Here is a 22,048-nt window from a genome sequence, read left to right on the forward strand (position 1 = left end):
TTCCTCTCATGAATCTGTTCTTTTCTGATCCTTTAGTTCTGTTTAATTTTTCTCTTGAGTTTCCTATAACAAGATTTCTAAAACTTTTCCCACTCGTGACTCCTTTTTGCCTGAGAAATTTTTACACAACCCTGGGTATGATAATGAATCATCATTTCACATCCCCCACATTCAGTTAGGTGACCTCACATGGAGCCAGTTTAAGCAGCTTTGTCCTGTACCATACTTGAGAACAGGTTGTATTGTTGTATTCTTTGCTCTCCACTCTAATTGCCTAGTACAGTTCCTTGCACAAGGTTAAAAGGATTCACAGAATCATGAAATGTTGGAACTGGAGTCCCTTTAGTCTAACTATTCTTTTAAGTCTTCCAATCCAACCACCTACTCAGCAACCACTTCAGCAATATCAAAGATCATCTAGCTTATCTCAACACTTCCAGTGAGGGAGAAATCATTCACAAGGCAGTATAATCCATTTCTGAACAACACTGAAAGTTCTTCCTTACATTAAGCTGAAATCCCTTGTAATTTCTACCATTAATTCTTTTTTTTCTAACCTCTAAACAAAATGTCGTTCTTATGAGAACTTAAAATATATGAAAAGTTATCTTGTCCCTCAGTTCTCCACCTCCATCTAACCCTGTCCATTGAAATCCTCCTTATCCTTTATAATTCTGCTACAATTCTACGTCCTTGAAGTTGTTGATATTATAGTTAAGAAGGTAGGAAGATCAGGATCACCAGGTGAGACGAAGTTGAGACTCTAAGTTGTCAGCAATGTGGCAAGGGAAAGCTTCTAGTGATATACTGGTGACTTATATAGTATCACTATTATGGAAGTATAGGGACAGATATAAAAGAAATACGTCAGCAGCTGGAAAGGTTGATGTTTGTGTCTTTGGGGGCTTTGAATTGTTCATTCAGTGAAAGTAATACCCAAGTGAAACTCTAGCATGTAAGAAAGTTGAAATTATATTGATTTTCAGAATGAAAATGTCTCTTTTATGGATATGTCTCTATATTTTTTCCTTAAGTACTTACAGGAAAGCAGCTAGATAACTGTGTCTACATGCTTCTCCTTGGGAAGTCATATGGCAGTGCTTATATTAAGTGCTTTGTAATATAAGGGATCTCTGTTTCAGGTAATGCTTTATTCTTGATGTTTTCTGTAGCAGATTATAACAATGCTTTTTCTCAAATCTTCCACCTCTACCAATTGCTTCTTTCTTTATTGCCTTCAAACTCAAGTTTTTCCCATTCTTAAAAAGACCTTCATTAGATCCTATCATCTCATAAGGTTCTTGTCCTACATCTCTTTCCTTTTTTAGCCAAACTACTTTTAAAAAATGTCTATGCTCATTGCCCTCCCTTCCTCTCTTACCCTTGAACCTTTACAGTCTGTTTTTTTTTTAAACCCTATCAAAACCTTCCTCTCCAAAGTTATCAATGATCTTGTGAAATCTTGTAAAATTATGGATTTTTTCTTGGTCCTATTCTCCCCAAACTACTGCAGACATAGTCTAAATGACTTGCCCAGAAATACAAAGCCAATATCTGAGGCTGAATTTGAACTCAATTCTTCCTAACTACATTCCTAATACTCTATCCACTGTGTCACCTGTAGACCAGAAGGGGTACAACATGTATATGACATCTCTCCTTTACAATACAAGATTCTTGGCAACAGGAAGTATGTAATTTTTCATCTTTGTATCCCCAGCACCAATTGCAAGTGATATTTATTGAATTGAGCTACTTCTCTCCTATCTTATATTGAAGTTATGCCACTGACTCAAAATGGGCGTTGACACAAGATCCATGATTAATCAAAAGAAAGCAATCTTAATAATCAATGCTAGAAATACTAAATTGATGAAAAATACCCATTCTTCAGACTATGATGAAGTTGGTTGAACTAATTCATTGCATTATGATATCAATATGTTGCTGGGATAGATACCCCATAAAGATGATGAAATGAGCCCCCAAAGGAACAGGAAGAAACAAGAATTTTATTTGGAAAATTAAGCAGTATTTTCAATTATTTTAACATGCCCTGTCATATGAAATGTCTCCCATTAATACTCTGTGAGTACAAATCTTGGTCACCATAATTGCCAAAGAATTAGTTTAGGTGACTCAAAAGGCGATGAAGACATACACGATGGATACAAATTTACTGCAGCACACTTTTAAGGATGACAAGTGCAAAAAATAATATAAAGAATTTCATGGAGGAAACCTATTATCATTAAAGGAGATAGATTAGTCATGTGTTGAAATGGAGTTTAGATAGAAAGCATGGATTACTACATTGGCAATTACAAAATGTAAAAGGATCTAACAATGCTTCCAGCTCACTGGGTGAATCTTATGTGAAGGAGAAATGAACAAATAATACAAAACAAGGATGTATGGCTAGGGTTAGATCTGTACCAATCGAGAGAATACACATGTTGGTAGAATAATAAATAAATATATTAAGAGAAATAGATTTTATTTTTAAAATTTTTCATTTTTAAAAATTCTAAACACCACATAAGCATTTCCATATACACTGAGGATTATTCATGAAATTATCTTTATTATCTAAAACTTGCTTTTCAAGTGCATTAAAAACTTAACATAACTTTCAAAGTTGTCCTGCTTGTCTATGATTCCTTTTGGCTTTCTTTCCCTTCCCTTCTGTTCTGTTCTTTTTTGGGGAAGGGAGAGACTATCCCAGCTCTCTCTCCTTCAATAATCCCCACCCTACCACTGAAAAAAGGCCCAAAAAATCATCCTTTGTAATAAATATGCATAGTTGAGCAAAACAAAGTCATAATGTCCAAAAACATGTGCTTTGTTCTGTACCTTGAGTTCATCACCTTTCTGCCGGGAAGTTGTAGTGTGCTTCTTATCCTCTGGTGTCATGGGGATCATTTCATCTAGGAGAGAGCTTAAGTCTTTCAAAGTTATTTTTACATTTAGGGTTATAAGATAGTCCAAACCAGATAAAAATGTCTCTCCTCGGTTCATATCCTTTATTGACTGGTCTGTCTCACATTACTTATTGTTTTATTCATATCCTGATCATCACTATATTTAACATCCAAGTTTTTCTTGATCTTTTTTGTAACCTTCCTTCCAGTGCCATGCTCTCAAATCTGCTTTATATACATTTTATCATATCCCAGTTTCTCTTGGCTTTCCATCCTACCTTTAAGTGCAAAAGAATCTAATCTTTGCTTTTTATTACAAATGACAAAAACACTTTCACAAGGACTGATATATCAACTTTGATCCCGGAGATTTTTAAATAATAAAATAGCTTGGACTATTTCCTCCTTCAGATAAATCTAGGAAAACCTAAATCTGACTTATTTAAAGGCTGTTTGAATCAGCTCACCTGCAGGCAACCAATATTTTGAATATGAACATGTTCATTATAAAATAAGGATGTGAATAGGACCTAAGTCCATCAATAAAGAGGTTACTGAAATCAGTGAGAGCTAATGCAATTGTAAGTGAAGACTGTGTACCTTTCTCGCCCTGTTCACTTGGCTTGGTCCAGTATGCTGGAGCTTAATATGCTCTAGGTATACCCTATCCTTTTTGGTCCCAAGTTCATAATTTTTCATAAAACTGACTTAGGGAACATGACTGCTTACAGTAGAAATATCTATCAATAATTATCACTGTTCTTTTAAACATCTTTTCTATTATGGTCTTTTCTCTACCATTTATCTAGTCCTTTGAGTGTATACCTTTCATAACCTTTTGCACTGGCCCCAGGTCTACTGTAGCATGATTCATATGAGAAATAAAAACTCAATCAGATGGCTCTCACACATATCTTCTCACAACTTTGGGGGATTCAGCTATCTGTTCACTGACAGACTACTTGATTACCTTCTATAGTATTCATACATTTAACCTAACTCATAAGAGTGGATTTTCCAAGAGACAGCAACCCCTCAAAGCATCCTGAGTTCACACACCGAAAGATATAGTTCATCACTCAGTCAATAAATATTTTAATACCTACTATGTGCTGTGAATATTTTAAAAAAAGTCACTGTAATCAAGGAGTTCATATTCTAACAGGGACAACAACTATGTGAAAACTAGATGTATAGTGGATAAATTGGAAGTAGTCTTAGAAGGAAACCATTAGCATTAAAATGCATTGGAAAAAGCTTATTGCAGAAGGTGGATTTTATCTGAGACTTGAAGGAAGCTTGGGAACCAGGACAGTCAGTGAACATGCATGATGATAGGAAGTCTCATGGGAGGAAAATCAAGGAGGCCAAAGGTCACTAGATGGTAAAGTAAGTAAGAGTCAAGTTAAGAAGGTTGGAAAGGCCATTAGTGATAATCCTGAACTTTTTGGCCTTATCTAGGAGCCTTGTTCCATTAATTATCTATTCTCTTTCATCTGTAGTTTCTGCCTTTTTACTGGCTCCTTAATGTCTCCTTATAAATTATTCTCAGGTCTTTCCTATCTTGAAGAAGTATTTTTTCAGTGTTGAAGGGGTTTTGGAAAAATAGGTATATTAATACTATGAAATGGTACAAAAATTTTGAAAATCAATTTGGAGTTAGGCAAATAAAGTAACTAAAATATCCATATCCTTTGAACTAGAGGTTCCATTACTGGGTTTATACCCCAAAGAAGTCACTGATAAGGGGGAAAAAACCTCCCCATCCTCATACTCCTAAATATTTATATCATTATTTTTTATAATAGCTAATAGTCGAAAACAAAGTAGAGACCCATCAACTGGGGAATGGCTAAACAAATTGTGATATGTGCTGTAATGGAATATTGCTGTGCCATAAGAAATAATATGTATGATGATATTCTGTTGATGGAGCTGTGAATTAATAAGACATTTTGAAAAGAAATTTGGAATTATGCAAATGAAGGGACTAAAATGTCCACATCTTTTAGCACAGAAATTCCATTACAGGGTTTATATCCCAAGAAAGCCATTGATAAAAAGTTCTCATAAACACCAAAATATTTACCACACTTTTTGTGATAGCACAGAATTGAAAACAAAGTAGATGTCTGTTGACTAGAGAATGGCTAAAGAAACTGTAGTATAGGAATATAATGAAAATATCACTGTGCTAAAAGAAACATTGAATGTGATGGATACAGAGAAGTACAAAAAGGCCTATATGAATTACTGCAGAGTGAAGTATTCATAGTCAAGGAAAAATATAATGATTACAGCAATGTTGAAAAGAATAACCACACACACAAATCAGAAGCACACATAGTAAAATTAAAGATCAAATATGACTCAAAAATAGAGATATGAGAAGATACTCCCAACCCACCTCTTTGTAGAACTGGGAAATTCAAAGTTGCTGCACACTGTATATGTTTTTGGACCTTTTCAGCTACTGATCAGTTGTATTGATTTTCCCCCCTCTTCTTTTTCTTTTCTTGTCTTTAAAAAAAGTACTATTTGTTAGATGGGGTGACTGTCTAGGAGAGGGAGAAGAGAAATGCTCGGGAAAACTATGAGGATTAAAAAAAACTAAAAAAAAGAAAACATATAGAGATATTATACATGGCAATATTAATAATTAAGAACTTTCTTCCCTCATGAGGATCTTTGTGTATAACAAGTTTACCTTATCCCTGCCTGTAGAGGCTGAGTTAGTTTTCATATGTAGAATTCAAAGAGAGAAAACCATAAGTACTTCCTATAAGGTCATTGATACTCTCTTGAGTGATTAACCCAAAGTCTTCTTCCTGGACCTGTTTGGAAAGATTTAAATTGACTCTCTTGTAGTATTTAATTGCTTCTTGCTTTCTTTTATTTTCATACCTAAAACTAGCCAAAGAGGCTTCCCCAATTATTTCACAGATTAGTGTCCACCTGGGCCCAAATATCCCCATAGCATATCAGACTATCGATAAAATCCTCCATTTTTCCCTTTTTAATTATGAATAAACTGAGAACTTTTCCAAAACCACATTCTCATTCCCCTCACCCAATTACTGTGCTCAAAGACCTCAAAGCACAGACGTGGAAGTGAAGTAATACATCTTGAGCCTCTGAAGGCTCTCAAGAAGAGGGAGTATCTCTATATACCACAAAGATGGGACTTTCCTATACTAAAAGGAAAAGCTAGGAATTCATTTCTGAGGAAGCTGTCACTTTGTCACCCCAAACTATAGAAGAGTAAAGTTCTCTTATATCCACTCTCATATCCAGCTAGCTCATCTGTTAAGATCCTCTACTAAAGATGCTCTTTTGGACACAAGTTTTGTGCATGAGTTTTCTCCTTTTAAACTCTCTGATGGAGATAATGGGTTACCACATAACCATTCATTTATAGCGGTATCTATTACCAAAGAAGTGAATGGGTAGGAAAAATTGATCACAATTCTGTTTAATTTTAAAACTTCTTCAACACATAAAGCTCTTATTCTAGTTGTGGCAGTGATCCTAATTTGGGATTTGAATCCCAGTTTTACATTTACTTCTTGTAAAGTAGATAGAAGTCCATTTCTTCCTGAGGCACTAGAATCAAGGAAGAAAAAGGGAATGAATAATAGAGATTTTGAGGGCTAGAAGAGGGCAGAAGAAGCTCACAACAGATACTGCACAGAAAACAGGTCAGTCTGCAAGAAACAGAACAGGCAAATGGGAACCACTTCTATTACTTCAGCCTTGAGAATAATAAAATTATTTTCTTCATTTTTCTCTTTTCTATTTCTCACTTAGGAATTGGTTTCAATGTTGCTTCAATATTTGAGGCTGAATTCAAATTACAGAATGACAGGAAAAGAGACAAGATGGGTAATGGGGGAATACATATTCTTTTGAAAATGAGGCTAATTTTTTTCATCTCACCTATGTCTTTTGGTTAAGAATTGGCTCCTCTTCCTGATTTCTGCCCATTATCCATTCTTAGATGGCCATAATTATGCCACATCTTTCTCAACTCCAATCAGCTTCTATTAAAGCAAATATGTGTAAACGCTTGCGTGTACTATCAGCTTCACTTGGGACATCACAGGACTTACCCTTAGTATGTACTCTGAAGTGAGTGGCAAGTTTAGATTTATAAATGAAGCCCTTGCCACATTCTCCACAAGAGAATGGCCTCTCAGGTCTGTGAATGCGCTGATGCCTAAGGAGATGTCCCTTTTGTCGAAAATTCTTGTCACATTCAGGGCAATGGAAAGGTCTCTCCCCCGTGTGAAGGCCCTGATGACTAAGCAGCTGTCCTTTCAGGCGGAAACTCTTATCACATTTAGGGCACTGGAAGGGTTTCTCTCCTGTGTGTGTTCGAATGTGTTCAATAAGTTTAGATTGTTTTGTGAAGCCCTTACCACAATCACAGGAGAATGGCCTCTCCTTACTGTGTAAGCGCAGGTGGGCCTTCATATCAGCCTTCACACGGTAACGCTTATCACACTCAGGGCACTGGAAGGGTCTCTCCCCTGTGTGGAGGCGCTGATGGCTGAGGAGCTGCCCTTTTAGACGGAAGCTCTTACCACACTCCTGACACCAGAAAGGCTTCTCCCCACTGTGCACTCTCCTGTGTTCAGTGAGCTTCGACTGCTTGGTAAAGCTCTTGCCACATTCAATACAAGAAAATGGCTTTTCTCCCCTGTGTATGCATTGGTGGGCCTTCAAAATGCCCTTGAGACGAAAACTCTTGTCACATTCAGGGCACTGAAATGGCTTTTCCCCACTATGTAGCCTGAGATGTTCAATGAGTTTACTCTGATGAGTGAAATCCTTGTCACATTCACTGCAGGAGAATGACTTCTCCCTACTGTGTGAACATTGATGAGCCTTCATGTCAGCCTTCAGATGGAAGGTCTTCTCACAGTGAGAACATGAAAAGGGCATCTGCCCTGTGTGCAGGCGTTGGTGCCTCAGGAGCTGCCCCTTTTGGCGGAAGCTCTTGTCACAGTCCAGACACACAAATGGCTTTTCCCCACTGTGTACTCTCATGTGTTCTGTGAGCTTACATTGCTTGGTGAAACCCTTGCCACACTTCCTGCAAGAGAATGGCCTCTCCCCAGTGTGCACTCGCTGGTGCACCTTCAGCATGCCCTTCAACCGAAAGCTCTTCTCACACTCAAGACATTGAAATGGCTTCTCCCCTGTATGTACTCGGAAGTGATTGATGAGTTTAGACTTTACTAGGAAGCCCTTGCCACACTCACTGCAAGAGAATGGTCTGTCCCTACTGTGCACACGCTGGTGAGCCTTCATGTCCCCTTTTACGTGGAAGCTTTTGTTACACTCAGGACACTGGAAGGGCTTCTCCCCACTGTGCACTCTCATGTGGCTGGTGAGTTTAGATTTCTCAGCAAAGCCCTTCCCACATTCTACACAAGAGAAAGGCTTCTCCCCATGATGTTGACGACGCTGATGAGCCCTCATGTTGCTCTTTTGGCGAAAGCTCTTATCACACTCAGGACAATGGAATGGTCTTTCTCCACTGTGCATAAGTTGATGGTTGATCAGACTCCTCTTATGGCGATATGTCTTTTCACACTTGGGGCACCGGAAGGGCCTCTTCTCTGTGTGCACAATCAAGTGTCTGAGCAAATATTGCTTCAAACGAAAACTCTTGTTACACTCGCTGCACTGGAAACACCCCTGCTCCCAAAAAAGCCTGGGTTGCCAATGGAGATTAGGCTGCCTTCTAGTTTTCCTTCTATTCTTGGAATATTTATGTGACTGTGTCTTCCCATGAGATCTTTGGTGTTTTACCCAGTGGATCTTTGACAAGAATCTTTTCCCACAGATAGAGCAGGGGTGGAGCACTCTCTGCCCTGGCAATCTTTCCTGACAATCAGAGGGATTTTGGTGCTTGTGACAGGGTCTTCTTTCACAGTAAGTTGATTCTAGGGTGCTATGCCCTTCTGGAATTAGATGCCATGTGTCTTTGCTGTAAAAGTTTCTTAAGGAAGCTTCTTGATTAGACATAGCAGAAACCTCTCTTATTGCATTTTGTAAGGACTCAGAAGAACCCTGAATTTGTAGGCAATCTAAATAGCCTTCTACTTTTCCTGGATGCATGGATCTGTCAGGTCCTGGAATTAAAAACAAAGATCAAAAAATATTTATATCAATTTATTCACCAAGGCCCCACTGTATATCGAATCCTATGTTGGGGATACAAAGATAAAAATCAAACAATCCCTGACTTCAAAGAGATTACATTTTAACAGAGGAGAACTTTTTTACATGTAATGAGGGTACATGAGCAGGTGAGCCCTTTCTCTTCTGTGTGAGCCTGAACCATTTCTGGTGGGCTAAATGGACTCTGGTTCAGCGCTGCAGAACTCTGCACTTTGAGATATAGAAGCAGTAATTTAGTGGCCTCATTGGCCACTGAACCAGAAGGAGATACTCATTCAGTAAAATTTAAAAGGAAAGAAACTTCTATCCTTCTTCTGTCTCCTTCTCTTGAATGGGTGAGAGTGAACTCTCTTTCTGGGACTTCTCATGGGTGTATCTCCTTCTTCCCATGTTCCCTAACATGTATGCCGGCTGATTCCCCAAGAAAATGAGCACATGTGCTATCTAAGTGAACCTGAATCTATGCCTTGGAACCTTAGTTGGTTCTTCTGCTATTATTCTTTCCCTAAGAACAGGTGATTGAATAGCATTCCTGAGACATGCATTTACAGTCTTGAAGACAACCTCAATGAAATCCCCAGAGTTCTTAATTTACTGCAGAATGTTCTATGGCATAACATTCCCTTCCCTTCTCCCATAATAGTTATTACAGCTCTTCAGACCATGGACAGGAAGATAAGACTGGTTTAGCTGGCTTGTTAAAAGAAATGGAAATCTTGTATATCTTAAGCATTTGAGAGGTAGGGAATGTGGGGAAGGAATTATGGGATGGAACATAGAATATGCAAAGAGCGGTCCTATCCTTGACCAATAATATACATGGAATACCTTCCTAGGTTCATTTGGGAGAAGATGGAGAGATCCCATAGATGAACAAAACCTAAGCTTTAAGTGACTTTTTCCCAGGGCTCTGGGATCAAGGAGTAAAGAGCAAGAGAGAATGTGAAAAGAGCTTGACCATTCTCTTTAAAAAAGGCTCCCTCAGGACTGAATCCAGCCTGTGCATAAGCCCAGTGCAAATCAGATACTGTTTGCTGGCTCAGCTTAATCCAGAAGAAAAGGGACACTCAAGGAACAGAGCTAGGAAAATCTGACCACATCATCTTAAGTTTCACAGTATTGATTCCTTACCACTTACCCCAAAACAACTGTTCTATAGGGTTAAAGTCACTAGAACTGATAGCAGTTTTTGGTTCCTGTGAATCCTTCAGATTTCTGATGAAAGGTTCTTCTCCCTGTTCAATCAATGATATCAAATCTGGTTTGGAAATTGAACAGTCTGCAAAAAGAGGCCATAAGAGAGGCAGTTTAGTTTTTTGGGTACTCAATTTGAGGATGCATGTTCAGTGGTTTATAAAGTTCCCTTACTTTATTAGAGGGATAAGGCATGTAAATAAATGTAGGGAAAAAATGAGGCCTAAGAATACTATGAAAAGGAATAAAACAGTCTGTATGTCTGAATAATGCTGCCTCAATTTAGTTAGATTTTATGTCCATTTTTTAAAAGTTTTAACCACATCTCAGAAAGTGCTATATTGCTTAATAAATTTGATTACAGGTGGTTTTGTTTTCAGAATTATGTAAATAATCCTTGAGTTAACTAGAGATATCACAAATGTTTTATTTTAAATGAGCTATAAATAAGTATTTTAAGAGAATAGAAAATATCTGGCTGTCACTGAAATCTTCTCTACAATATTTCTGAGGACAAAAGCATCTTTGAGTTTAACAATTTTGACTGTGAATTCTGAGATGATGACAATTCAAGTTAAAAGTAAAGAAGATGACTAAGACAATGCATTAAGTATCAAGCATCAGGAGTGCTGGATGCAGAGAATCTGCCAAGCTGGAATTCAGAATGGCCCATAGTCCCTTCCTACTTGTCTGGAAATTCAATAATATATTGAAACTGCTATCATGAAAATCAGGAGTAACTTCCAATCCCTATTTCTAGCCCCAGGATCCTACTCCAGCCCAGGTGCTCACAAAATATCTCCAATGACAAAATATGCTGTCATTTCTGCTCAAAAATGAATTCATTATCTTTGTTATCACTCTATCACCCCCAATTCATGTAGTTTTTTATATTTTGTACAATGACATCCCACATTATCTCTAAGTTTAAACTCTTGAGGTAATCAATGATCCCTTTTCTGAATCCACAAAGTTAGTCAGTCATTGAATTCTCTTAATTTTTCTTTTTTAATGTCTCTTAGATTGGATTCTTTCAGCATTCCCATTGCTATTATGTTTAGTCATGATGTTATCACTCATGCTTCAGTTGCTGTTCTCTTCACCTTTCCTCTTCTAATCATACATCAATACCAAAGCAAAAGAAACCTCTCTAAAACACTACTCTTATCATATATTTCTCTAAAATTTAAGCATTTGGAATGCCTCCCTATTGCTTGTTTGATTAGAAAAACTTCTCAATGAGCACTCCAGGCTCTTAATAAACTGAACATACCTGACCTTAATAACGTATTTCCCAATTTTCTTCTCCTGTCAGACCAGTCTCTATTCTGTATCATAAATGTTACATGTTCATGCCTACATTTTTACACATAACTCTTACTCCACTTTAAAATATCATCCCACATCCTCACCTACAATAATAATCTCCATTGTCTCAGCCATTACAAAGCCTTCTTCAATTAAGCCAGATGATAAGAAAGTCTTATGTGAATTTCTATAGAACTTCTAGCCACATCACTTCCTTCTCTCAGCCTCAGTTTCTCCACATGTACAATGAAAATGTTGAACTAAATGACCTCTGAGGTCCTTTATGAATCTAAATATATGATCCAAATACCATTACATTAGATATTTCGTTCTATAATAATTTTATGTTTTCTTCTATCATCTTCATTTATGCAAATATTATTTCTCAACCAGCTTTTAAGTTACATGAAGATTTTTGCCTTATGTTCCTTTTGTATCACTCATAATAAACAGAACTCAATTACTGACCTTAGTTTTTTTATTTCATTTTTTCATTAAAAATCTATTTTCTCTTCTTTCTACTCTTCCTCTCCACCTCCAGTCATTCTGTATATTTTTATCCTGATTCTACTTATTCCATGCAATTTATACAAGTCTTCCCAAGTCTCTCTGAATCCCTTATAGTCACAATTTTCCAACCATGCTTCAATTGATGGTCATTCATATTCCAATTTTTTGCTGCCATAAAAAGTATAATTATGAAAATTTGGCCAAATATGGAGACTTATTCTTTGACTTCCATGGGATATATAGGATAAACTAGAATTTTGAGCAGTAGTGAGAACATTCTATAAGACAATGAATAGTTTAGTGATTTTTCTCACAAAATTCAAATTATTTTTCCAAGCAGTTGATCCAGTTCACATCTCCAGCAACACTTTATTAGTATGCTTGTCTTGCCATAACTATATATCTTGTTTATCTTTGTCAATTTGATGCAAACATCTATTGTGGAAAGCAGAAATTAATGCACAGAGAGCTTAATAGGCCAAAGTTACATACATCGTAAGTATTGGAGCTGGGACTGGAATCTAAATCTTCTGATTCCAAATTCACTGCTCCTTTTACTAGACTACTTTGGGGCTTTATCATAAAATAAACACATAAATGCCATTGAAAGAATTGTTGGTTATTAGAAATTAGGCATTCATAAAAAGTCAAATTAAAATGTCTCCTCATAGCTTTCACTTTCCACTCCCACTGCTTATTTATATATATGCTAGATTAGAGGTCAACAAACTATGGTGAGAGAACCTCAAGCTAAGAATGGTTTTTATGTTTAAATAATATTTTATTATATTTTAAAATATAAAAAATCACTCAGCCCATTGGACCACATGGCAGGCTGGTTTGGTGCTCTGTCTAGTTTGTTAACTCCTGGACTAGATAGTTGTGTACCCTAGCTACTTTACTTCTGCTTAGATTTCACAGACGACTTTAAGCCCATAGTGTTGTCTTCCCATCTCTCAAATCTTGTAACATAGATTACTTCTACTATTAATTTTGTAACTATCTGTTTACTGTCTTATCTCTGAAATAAAGGTATTGAATTATTGTTTATCTCTTATACTGTCATTTGATTAGAAGCAAAATAAAGTATAGAGGAAAGAGTAGTGGATTTGTAGACATGGAATATGGATACAGCTTTGTGTTCTGTCACTAGCTGTACAATCCTGGCAAGCAATTTAATGAAGGATCATGTCAGACTAATGTAATTTTCTTCTATATTAATAGAAATTAACAACAATAATGGTAAGAGCTAACATAAATATCAATCATTGTATAAGCCCAGCAACATTAAGTGCATTAAATTTATCCTCACAACAATACTGAAAGATAGGTAATAGTATTACCTATTTGACAAATGAGGAAATTGAGCCAGATAGGATAAATTGCTCAGAGTCACAGAACTAGTAAGAGTCTGAGTCTGGATTTAAACTCAGGACTTCCTTATTTCAGGCCTACCATCCTGTGCACTGCCCTTCCTAGCTGACGGAAAATGGAAAAAGAATCTGAAAAGAAGGGCAGGGAGATGACTAAGGACAGTATGTAGATAGGCCTAATACCTCCTTACTCCACAGGGGTAAGCTTTTCTTTTCTTTCCTTTTCCTTTTCTTCTTTTTTCACAAAATTTTGAAAGGCCCCTGCTATATACATACACTAAGCTAGTTTCTCTCTAAAAGGACAAAGAAACTGTCCCGAAGATTTAACTGGCTTCCAATTTGTCTTCCAAGATGGTTATTCTGGGCATGAAAGCCAAGTGTGCCAGGAGAACTCCTAAGACTCAGAAGAGTTCTCCTTGTCACTGTAAGTTGACAGGCCCTTCTGCGTACTTTGGGCAGCACATGAGGAGATGAGAAAGGCTACAATCACTGAAACGATGGTAACATCTTTGCTGAAGATCCTGTCTATGCCAAGTAAATCTTTTCTGAAATATAATGTAGCTTACCTGGGTCTTAAGTCAGGCTTGGCTTAGAATAAGCAACTTGGATTATTAAATTTCAATTATGAACAGCCTACTATCCCATTTACAAAGATAAGAGATAGAGACAGAAGGCTGAATATATAGTGTAGAGGATATTTCCTTCCTCCCTCAAGGCACCTGGGGTGACTTGCCCAGGGTCACAGAGCTAGGAAGTGTTAAGTGTCTGAGGTCAAATTTGAACTCAGGCCCTCCTGACTTTAGGGCTGGTGTTCTATGCACTTCGTTATCCAGCTACCTCCTAAAAGGTACTTTTTAAAATAATATGATCTGAACTAATTTTAGAAATAACAACTAGCTCAGGGTGTATAATACATAAAATTCCCAACTTCTAGACATTTTGTCAAACTTGCTTTATCACTGAATCCAATTCTCTTAAATTATGATAAAGACTTAAGTTTTTAATCTATCAAAGCTTTAAAAAGTAGCTTAATGAGAAACTATCTTCCTAGGATTGATTTTTGAGCATATTAAATAGCACACAGAAAGCTTCTTTGGCTTCAATGTGTCTTCCAAAATCTGATTCCATGAAAGTCACAAAGTTTTAATTTATACATTTATATTTTTATAAAATTTTAATATATTTATATATTTATGTATGTCGATATATTTATACATATTACATATTTTTATAAATTTATATCTTACCAAGGGAAAGAAGTGTTTCATAATTATCTTTCATTACATGTTTATAAAGCTCTTTCTGCCACTCAACAAGTTTCTTCCATTCTTGCTCTGAGAAATACATGGCTACATCATCAAATGTCATGGATACCTGAAATCACAAGTGAAAAACACATGTTAGTTTTACTGATATTTTGTCCCTTATTGACAATTTTCAAAAGACCATCCCAAATATGATTTTTTTTCAGACAATACTGCAAAAGTGTACTTTTAGGAATTAAAAAAGATCTCCTTAAATTTTCACACATGACAACCCCGCCCCCCTTCATAACTATTTTTGAAATAATTTTATTATGAACGTAACAATTCCAATATATGAAACTGAAATTTTTTAGGTACATTAAGCTTATCACATTAGTAACAAAATTGCTCTGTCCTTGATCTTGTCTAAATTTCCTTGTGCTTGCTTTCATGTCTTTTTTCACCTTAAAATATGAAGGTTTTATTTTAAAAGACAAAAATGATTTTTTGTTGATGTGGAAGATTCTTGAGTCCACTGTCTATGGTACTTCCTGACCATAAACTAATCAGAACAAATATCTAAATTTGTTTAAATAAATACCACAAATATAGGAATAATAATGAAAAAACCTGAGTATAATTTAAGTGATTAAACTCATTAAAAATAAAAAATTGGAAATGAACAAAAACTGATAACATCATGATATATGTAAAAACATATAACAATTTCATTCAGACATCTAAGCAATACAAACTGCTACAACAATGAGACCAAAGTAACATAAAAGCCTTTGTCAGCAAATAAATTATTTTCTTGTTAAAGGGCTATCAAAGCTGTCAAAGGAAACATTAGGTCAGAATATAAATCTGTCTATAAAATTTTGCTGTAAATTTTAATGTAATGCCATTACCAAGCACATGAATGAATGAATGAGTGGTATAAACTAATTGTGACAGTCTATGACCAGCTTGAGGCAATTAAAGAACTTTGGCAGTTGAATGATAGATATTTTCATACTGAAAATTATCTTGTGATGGATGTGTTGAGAAAATCAAGTCACACAGTGGGTTATGTATAAAATTAACAAAACAGTTCAGTTCAGTCTTTTGGTTAAGTGAATCAGTCTAGTGGTGAAATAAGTCATTATAAGAATTTAGTTTAAGAGTTAGACTCTACCACTCTGTATATCTCTTTTCTTGCTCTCTGCATTTCCATCACTCCCCCCCCCAAAAAAAAAATCCCTTTATCATTTGAGATAGGACCAGTAGCACAGAGTGCATTCAGTTGGGATCAGAAAGACTGGACCAGAAGAAGACAGCACCTTAAGCTTGGAGTATAAACACATGCAAGCTCAGGCTATGACTCTTATGGAAGGGAGAAGGGCCAGTTATGGAAATCTTTAAAAGCACATAGGAGAAAGCCTTGTTGAAGAACTGTATGAGAACACTATGAAAGAAAAGGAAGATTTCCAAAGACCAGGAGTTGTGTGTCCTTAATAAGGGCTTCCTCCCTCTGTACTTTAAGCCTGTCCCTACTACCTAGAACCTTGAATAGAGCTGTGGGAGAGGGTAACCTTGACTTGGGAGTGTTTTTATACCTAGGCTTTTGCTATCAGAGCTTAATATCTTCTAAAAGATAATTCTGTCAAGCTGATTGTTAGTGAAAGTATACCAATGGATCTTGTGAACCACAATACCAAAAACTCAGGTCCTCAGGGCTGCCCCTCCAATGCTGACAGTAGTTAGCCACTTCCTGGGGACTAGGCCTGTCAATTTAAATGCCAGCTGAGGAAGAAGTTCTAGCACAGGTATTATTACATTATGAAGAAGATTAATGAATGATAAGAAGTTTGATCTCATAAAGGAGAACAAGCAGAGGAAGAGAAAACAAGTTTACATAAGTGTGGAAAGATATCCAATTAAAGCCATCCAAAGACATGAAAATGGAAAACAAACAGCAGATGGAAAAGATTTGTAAAAAGTATTTTGACAAACTTTTTTCAATGAAAGATTACTAGACCACTACACTTGGGCCTTAACATCAGTTCTGAAGTTGCTTATGAAGGAAATTTAAAATGGCAGTAAGAAGAAGAAAGGAAAAGCAGTTAGAATGGATCAAGGATATACAAAGGGGATATGTGATGAAGATGATACAGTTGTGAGGGTGTTGGGGAAATCAATATACAAAATATCTGAAAGGGAAAATAACAAAGTTATGAGAAAAATCCAACTACTGAAAAAATAGTGAATCATACTGATATTTAAATACCATTTACTAAATGCTAGGCAACATACAAATATTATCTCATGTCTTTCTGACAGATGAGGAAACTAAGATATATAGAGGTTAAATAACCTGCCCAGGGTCACAAAGCTAGTAAATATTTAAAACCAAATTGGAATTCAGGTCTTCCTGATTCCACTATATTATCTAGCTGCAGAGAATAAGAATATGAGTAACTATTAATCTAGTTTTCCACCTGTACAAAATCTTTTTAAAAATTCATTTTCAATTCCTATTCTCTCATGACCTGCCCCACCCTTCTTCTTTACCCAATGAGAAGGCAAGAAAAACAAAGCCTATTACAAATAACATCTATATAAAATCTTAAAAACAAAGCCTATTACAAATAATATCTATATAAAATCTTAAAAGAAATATCTACAAGTTTGAAGATATCTTTAAGATTGAAGTCATCTTTGATGAGGGTATTATTAAGAATAAGCTTTCTCAAGTGATATTTAACAATGCACCACATTTTTACCTTCTCATAATTAAGATATAAAGAATATTAAGATTCCATTGAGTTTATTATTTATTATGAAAAAGCAATTTATTTGCTAGAATAAAACATTTCTTTACAGACTCTTTTATAGGAATGTATCATAAATATATGAAGGTCATTCAAGATTCCTTGCAATATGTAACAACTAGAAACAATCCTTTTCAAGGATCCTCTGGTAATAAACATGAGAGACAAGGCAATGATTGCTCACCAAAGATATTGCTGCAGTGACAGAAGAGATGCAGCACAGAGTCCTGGTGAAAGAAAGATTGCCTGTGGATTGGGAGATCCTCTAGAAGTTCAACTTTGTAGCTGATATTATGCTGACTGCATCAACTCCCAGGTCATTCATTACCAAGATCTATACTCACTCCAAGGAAGATGGCTTCTCTATTCACAAAGGAAAGACTGTTTGTTGGCCAGAATTCAACATGTATTAGAATCAGAGACAAATTCTGTGTGTAATGAGCAGGGCCCAAAGTTAAAACAGAGTGGACAAGATTGTTCTTGACTAACAGAAGAGCCTCTGTTTCATCAGGGGAAAAAAAACAAAAAACAAAACTCATTTTCCATTGTGTCACAGGAAGAGAAGATGGATTGGTCATGTGGCAAAAACTAGAGATGACTACCAAATAGCCATTGTGCTCCAATGATACCCTCTTTAATGTCAGGAAAAATCTCAGAAATCATTTAGTACATTGGGCAGAACACTGTGGCAAACTTTTGAAAAACCATAAAAAAAAGTCACAAGATGGGGTTTTAATCTATTAAAGGGATTCCAGAATCAATATTTTAAGAGTTTTTAATTTGAAGCTTCAGATAATAAGCCTCTCAAATATAATGACAGACCCTTAATAGAGCTAACATTTATAGTTAGAATTAAATTTAAGTTTGCAAAATACTTTCTATCACCCTTGAAATTCATAACCACCTTTTAATTGCTATTAATTCCATTTTTAAAATGCAGAAATTGAACTTGAAAAGTGACTCACCCACAGTTATATAACCAGTAAGTTACTGAAGTAGGATCTGAACTCAGGTTTTCCTGATTCCCTTTATTCATAACACCAGAAAAGTCAAATTTGAATCCTACAAAAACTCTCTAGTGAAGCCCAAATAAGATGACATAATTGAGAAATTTTTAACAAAATGCTTTTTAAAACTAGATGTTAATTTGTGGTTTTCTAAGTCATTATGACATGCAGGGATTTGTTTCTACTTTGAGTTTGACACTACTGCACTTAGTTGTTAATGTATCTTGTTATTTTATATCCTGTACTGCTGACTTGTCTTTTATCATGTCTCCATTATATCAATATATTTTTGCTATTCCATACTTTTGGTTCTCTTTTTTTTCTAATTTATGAGTTCTTTTTTAAATTAAAAAGTAACTTTTCCATTTCTATTGATGTTAGAAAAATGGAGGTTATTCAAGTCTTTTCTCCAAGTTTTTTCAATGTGTCATAGAGAAAACCCTTTCTCCCTTAAAAAAAAAAAAAAAAGCAAACTATTAAAGGCCCTCAATTGCATTTCTTTAATAGAATATTAACTTCTTTTGAAAAGGTGTCTTTTTGATGAGAGGAATGTATTTGCCTATTTGTGGGTGTTTCCTTTGCCCCTCTAATGTCAAAATAATGACTTATTTTTTTGTCAGTTCATACATATGCCATGGGTGTTGTCTCTATCTTCGAATTGAGGTTGGTCTAGATAGTCTGATGTCCTTTCCACTTCTAAATCTATGGCACTGGAATTAGAGTGTATCGTGGAGGAGACAGGGACTTAAGGGAATTGAGAGCTCCAGAGACTGTACCAGACGGAAGCAGTTAAAAGTAGCAAAATTCTAAGTTACCTCAAGAGTGAGAGCTAACTGGCTCAGCCTGAGGGAATCAACATCAGAGTTCTTGTACACTGCAGAATTCCTAAAAGGAAGCTAGAGAAGCAACAAGGGACAGGGCCATGTTGTGGAACAAATTCAGACCCATTTTTCATGGGTACCATGAATACTATGAAAGGTATAGGGCTTGAAGATGGGACTCTTCAAGAGTAATAAGCTGCTTGACTTCTTATGAACAATCCTAAGCTCTTTCCTTGTTCAGAAGGAGCATAAAGCCCAAGATTATACAATAGGTTAGAGTAAATTTTTTTTTTTAAGAGTGGCGGGGAGGAGTCATCACAACAGAATGCAGCTTTACTCTACAACAAACCTGAGTCCTAGATCACATAGAATCCTGGGGACAATATCTACCAGGGAAAGAAAGAAAATTATCAGAAAGTAATTCCTGTAGAGAAAGGACCAGTTGTCCCTACTAGCTGTCAACTGCTCCTTTCAGGACAGGTAAACCCAATTAGTAGAAAGAACAAGACATCCAGAGGAGCACATAGCAGACAAGTCAAACAAATCATCACTTCCCTTAAGTCAGAAACCAGAAGCCAGGAGCCTCCGGAATAATAGGATAGTTATTATTCCCCAGTGTTCCCCAGACTACTAAACCCTGCCTGCAGCTCAGTCCCCCCAAATCTCAGCCAGTTCTATAGATGCCACAGCTCTTTCCAGCAGCCATATCTAATTAAGTTTTTACCACCAAGGTCCTTGATACCATCCAATGGTTTAACACAGAAATGAGTATTTATCATTAGTATTAAAGAACATATGTGACTACATACTTTGCTGTTACATCCTAAGGATCCCGATTTTCCCATGAGTGCCAGCTGAAACTATCTGTGTTTTTTCTCCTTCAGCATGTGAGCTGCTTGAAAACACACTCTCTTACTTTTCTATTTGTAATCTTAGCTCTTAGCACACTAAGTAAGCACTAAAACATTTTTTTTTTCACTAACTCATCTTAATTTTAGAATCAGGTGTCCTTAGGGTAATTTTTTGTTGTTAAATACTGTCCTATAGTGATAATTTTCTTAACCTGAGCTCTTACATGTAACCTTTCTGTTATTATTTTTGGGGAGATCACAACATGAGCCAGAGTTTTATGTTCTATTAGAAAAACTAATAAGGCGAACTTTTCTTCTTTCTAGAAGAAAAACTTGTTTGGGGACAAAAAGTATGATTACTAAGAATTTCAAAAACAAACTTATCCGTGTAAAAACAGTTTCTGATTCTGATACAGAATTATAAGCATGAAATGTTTTCAAATAATTTCATTTGGCTTGTCTGCTGTCCGGACTTCTGGGGATAAATTACAATTCAACTTCCCTTTCCTGCAAAAGAGATATTCATTTCTTTTCTTGATTTTGTAAAATATAAGCACGGCAAATTAAAATTTTGTGTATGATTCACAAAATATCGGTATTTTTTTTTTTTGCCAAAATTCGTTTATTCCACTTTTTTAAAATTAATGCCTATTTTCATTATTTATTTTTATGATTTTAAGCAAAGGCTTTTAAAATTCAAATGGACATAGGAAAGAACAATGAATTTGCATTCAGAAAACCTTGGGAATGAGTCCTGACTCTGCCAGATCTGTGAGATCTTGGCCAAATCTATTTCGCCCACCCCAACCCCGTCTGTCGAGAATGAATCCGACTGTCAAGACCAGCGGCGAGATCGCCCCAAAGCAGCCCATCTCCGACCTCCATGGCCCGAGCCTGCTTAGCTGCTCCCTTGGCCAACAGCAGACTCTACCAGGGCCGGGCCACCTCCGTATTCTAGGAAGTCGGCCGGTCGCGATCTTTAGCACCTCCCTGGAGATGAACCAGGCCCCCCAATCTTGGCCCACCCCCGACCCCGGCGAACAGCCCGGAGTCACCGGCGGCCCAGCGGTCATCCATGCGCGACGGTGGGAAATCTCTCACCGGCGCAGGAGCCGCCTCGGCCATGGCCTTTAGTCTCCTTCCCACGCGCCAAGGAAATCAGCAGAGGAGGGCTCCGAGCCGGCCCTTCCCCTCTGGCTGTTCTCCGGCCTCCAGCCGCCTCTCCGTCCGTTCACGCCCCCTTCACCTCCACATTGGCAAAGTCCCTCCCCTTCGCCCCAACGGCGGTAGTCAGAGAAGTCCGCGATGTATTCTGGGACTCCACACCCTTTTAACGCCGGAAGCTGCCTATTCCTGGAAGCTGGTCACACAGCGCCGCCTCCGGACGGGAAGGGTAGATGCGTAGGTTTAATTCAAGAGCTTTAGCCTTGCCTGAAGCCTTTTTGGAGATGGGAAGAGTCGGTGGAGGCTTGCAATCAGGAATTATTATTTTGATGAATGTGTAGATTTAAGTGATGAAGATGTTAACAATACAGATTAAACTCTGCGCTCTGCCTTTTTAGATTAGAATGTTAATCATTTACCAGCACGTCCCTGATTTACAACCAGCTTTTCTTCATCAAAGGTCAATAGAGGTGGTCTGCATGATTAAATGTATTAATATATCAAGTAGAAAGTCTTACAAAAGCAAAAAAAAAAAAAAAAACCCACCATATTTTACAAATATAACAAAGACAGAAATAATCTTTATTTTAAAAATACATAAAACCAGAAAATTCAACATCAAAAGATATATATCAGCCAATGCAATACCGGCA

The 22,048-nt window shown here is 36.6% G+C and overlaps 1 protein-coding gene across 1 annotated transcript; it reads right to left on the reverse strand.

Annotated features, from left to right (window-relative positions):
• Positions 1-1,991: 1,991 nt before the first annotated feature.
• On the reverse strand, positions 1,992-21,356 carry ZNF786 (zinc finger protein 786). The gene is made up of 5 exons (XM_051962374.1): positions 21,264-21,356; positions 14,743-14,869; positions 10,249-10,389; positions 7,031-9,061; positions 1,992-6,524 (listed from the first exon to the last, which is right to left on the reverse strand). Exons 1-5 carry the CDS (start codon positions 21,354-21,356, stop codon positions 6,481-6,483), a joined length of 2,436 nt encoding a protein of 811 aa, XP_051818334.1. The 3' UTR covers positions 1,992-6,480.
• Positions 21,357-22,048: the final 692 nt, after the last annotated feature.

Source organism: Antechinus flavipes, chromosome 5 (genome assembly GCF_016432865.1).
Source record: "Antechinus flavipes isolate AdamAnt ecotype Samford, QLD, Australia chromosome 5, AdamAnt_v2, whole genome shotgun sequence".
In the NCBI taxonomy this organism is placed as follows: Eukaryota; Metazoa; Chordata; class Mammalia; order Dasyuromorphia; family Dasyuridae; genus Antechinus; species Antechinus flavipes.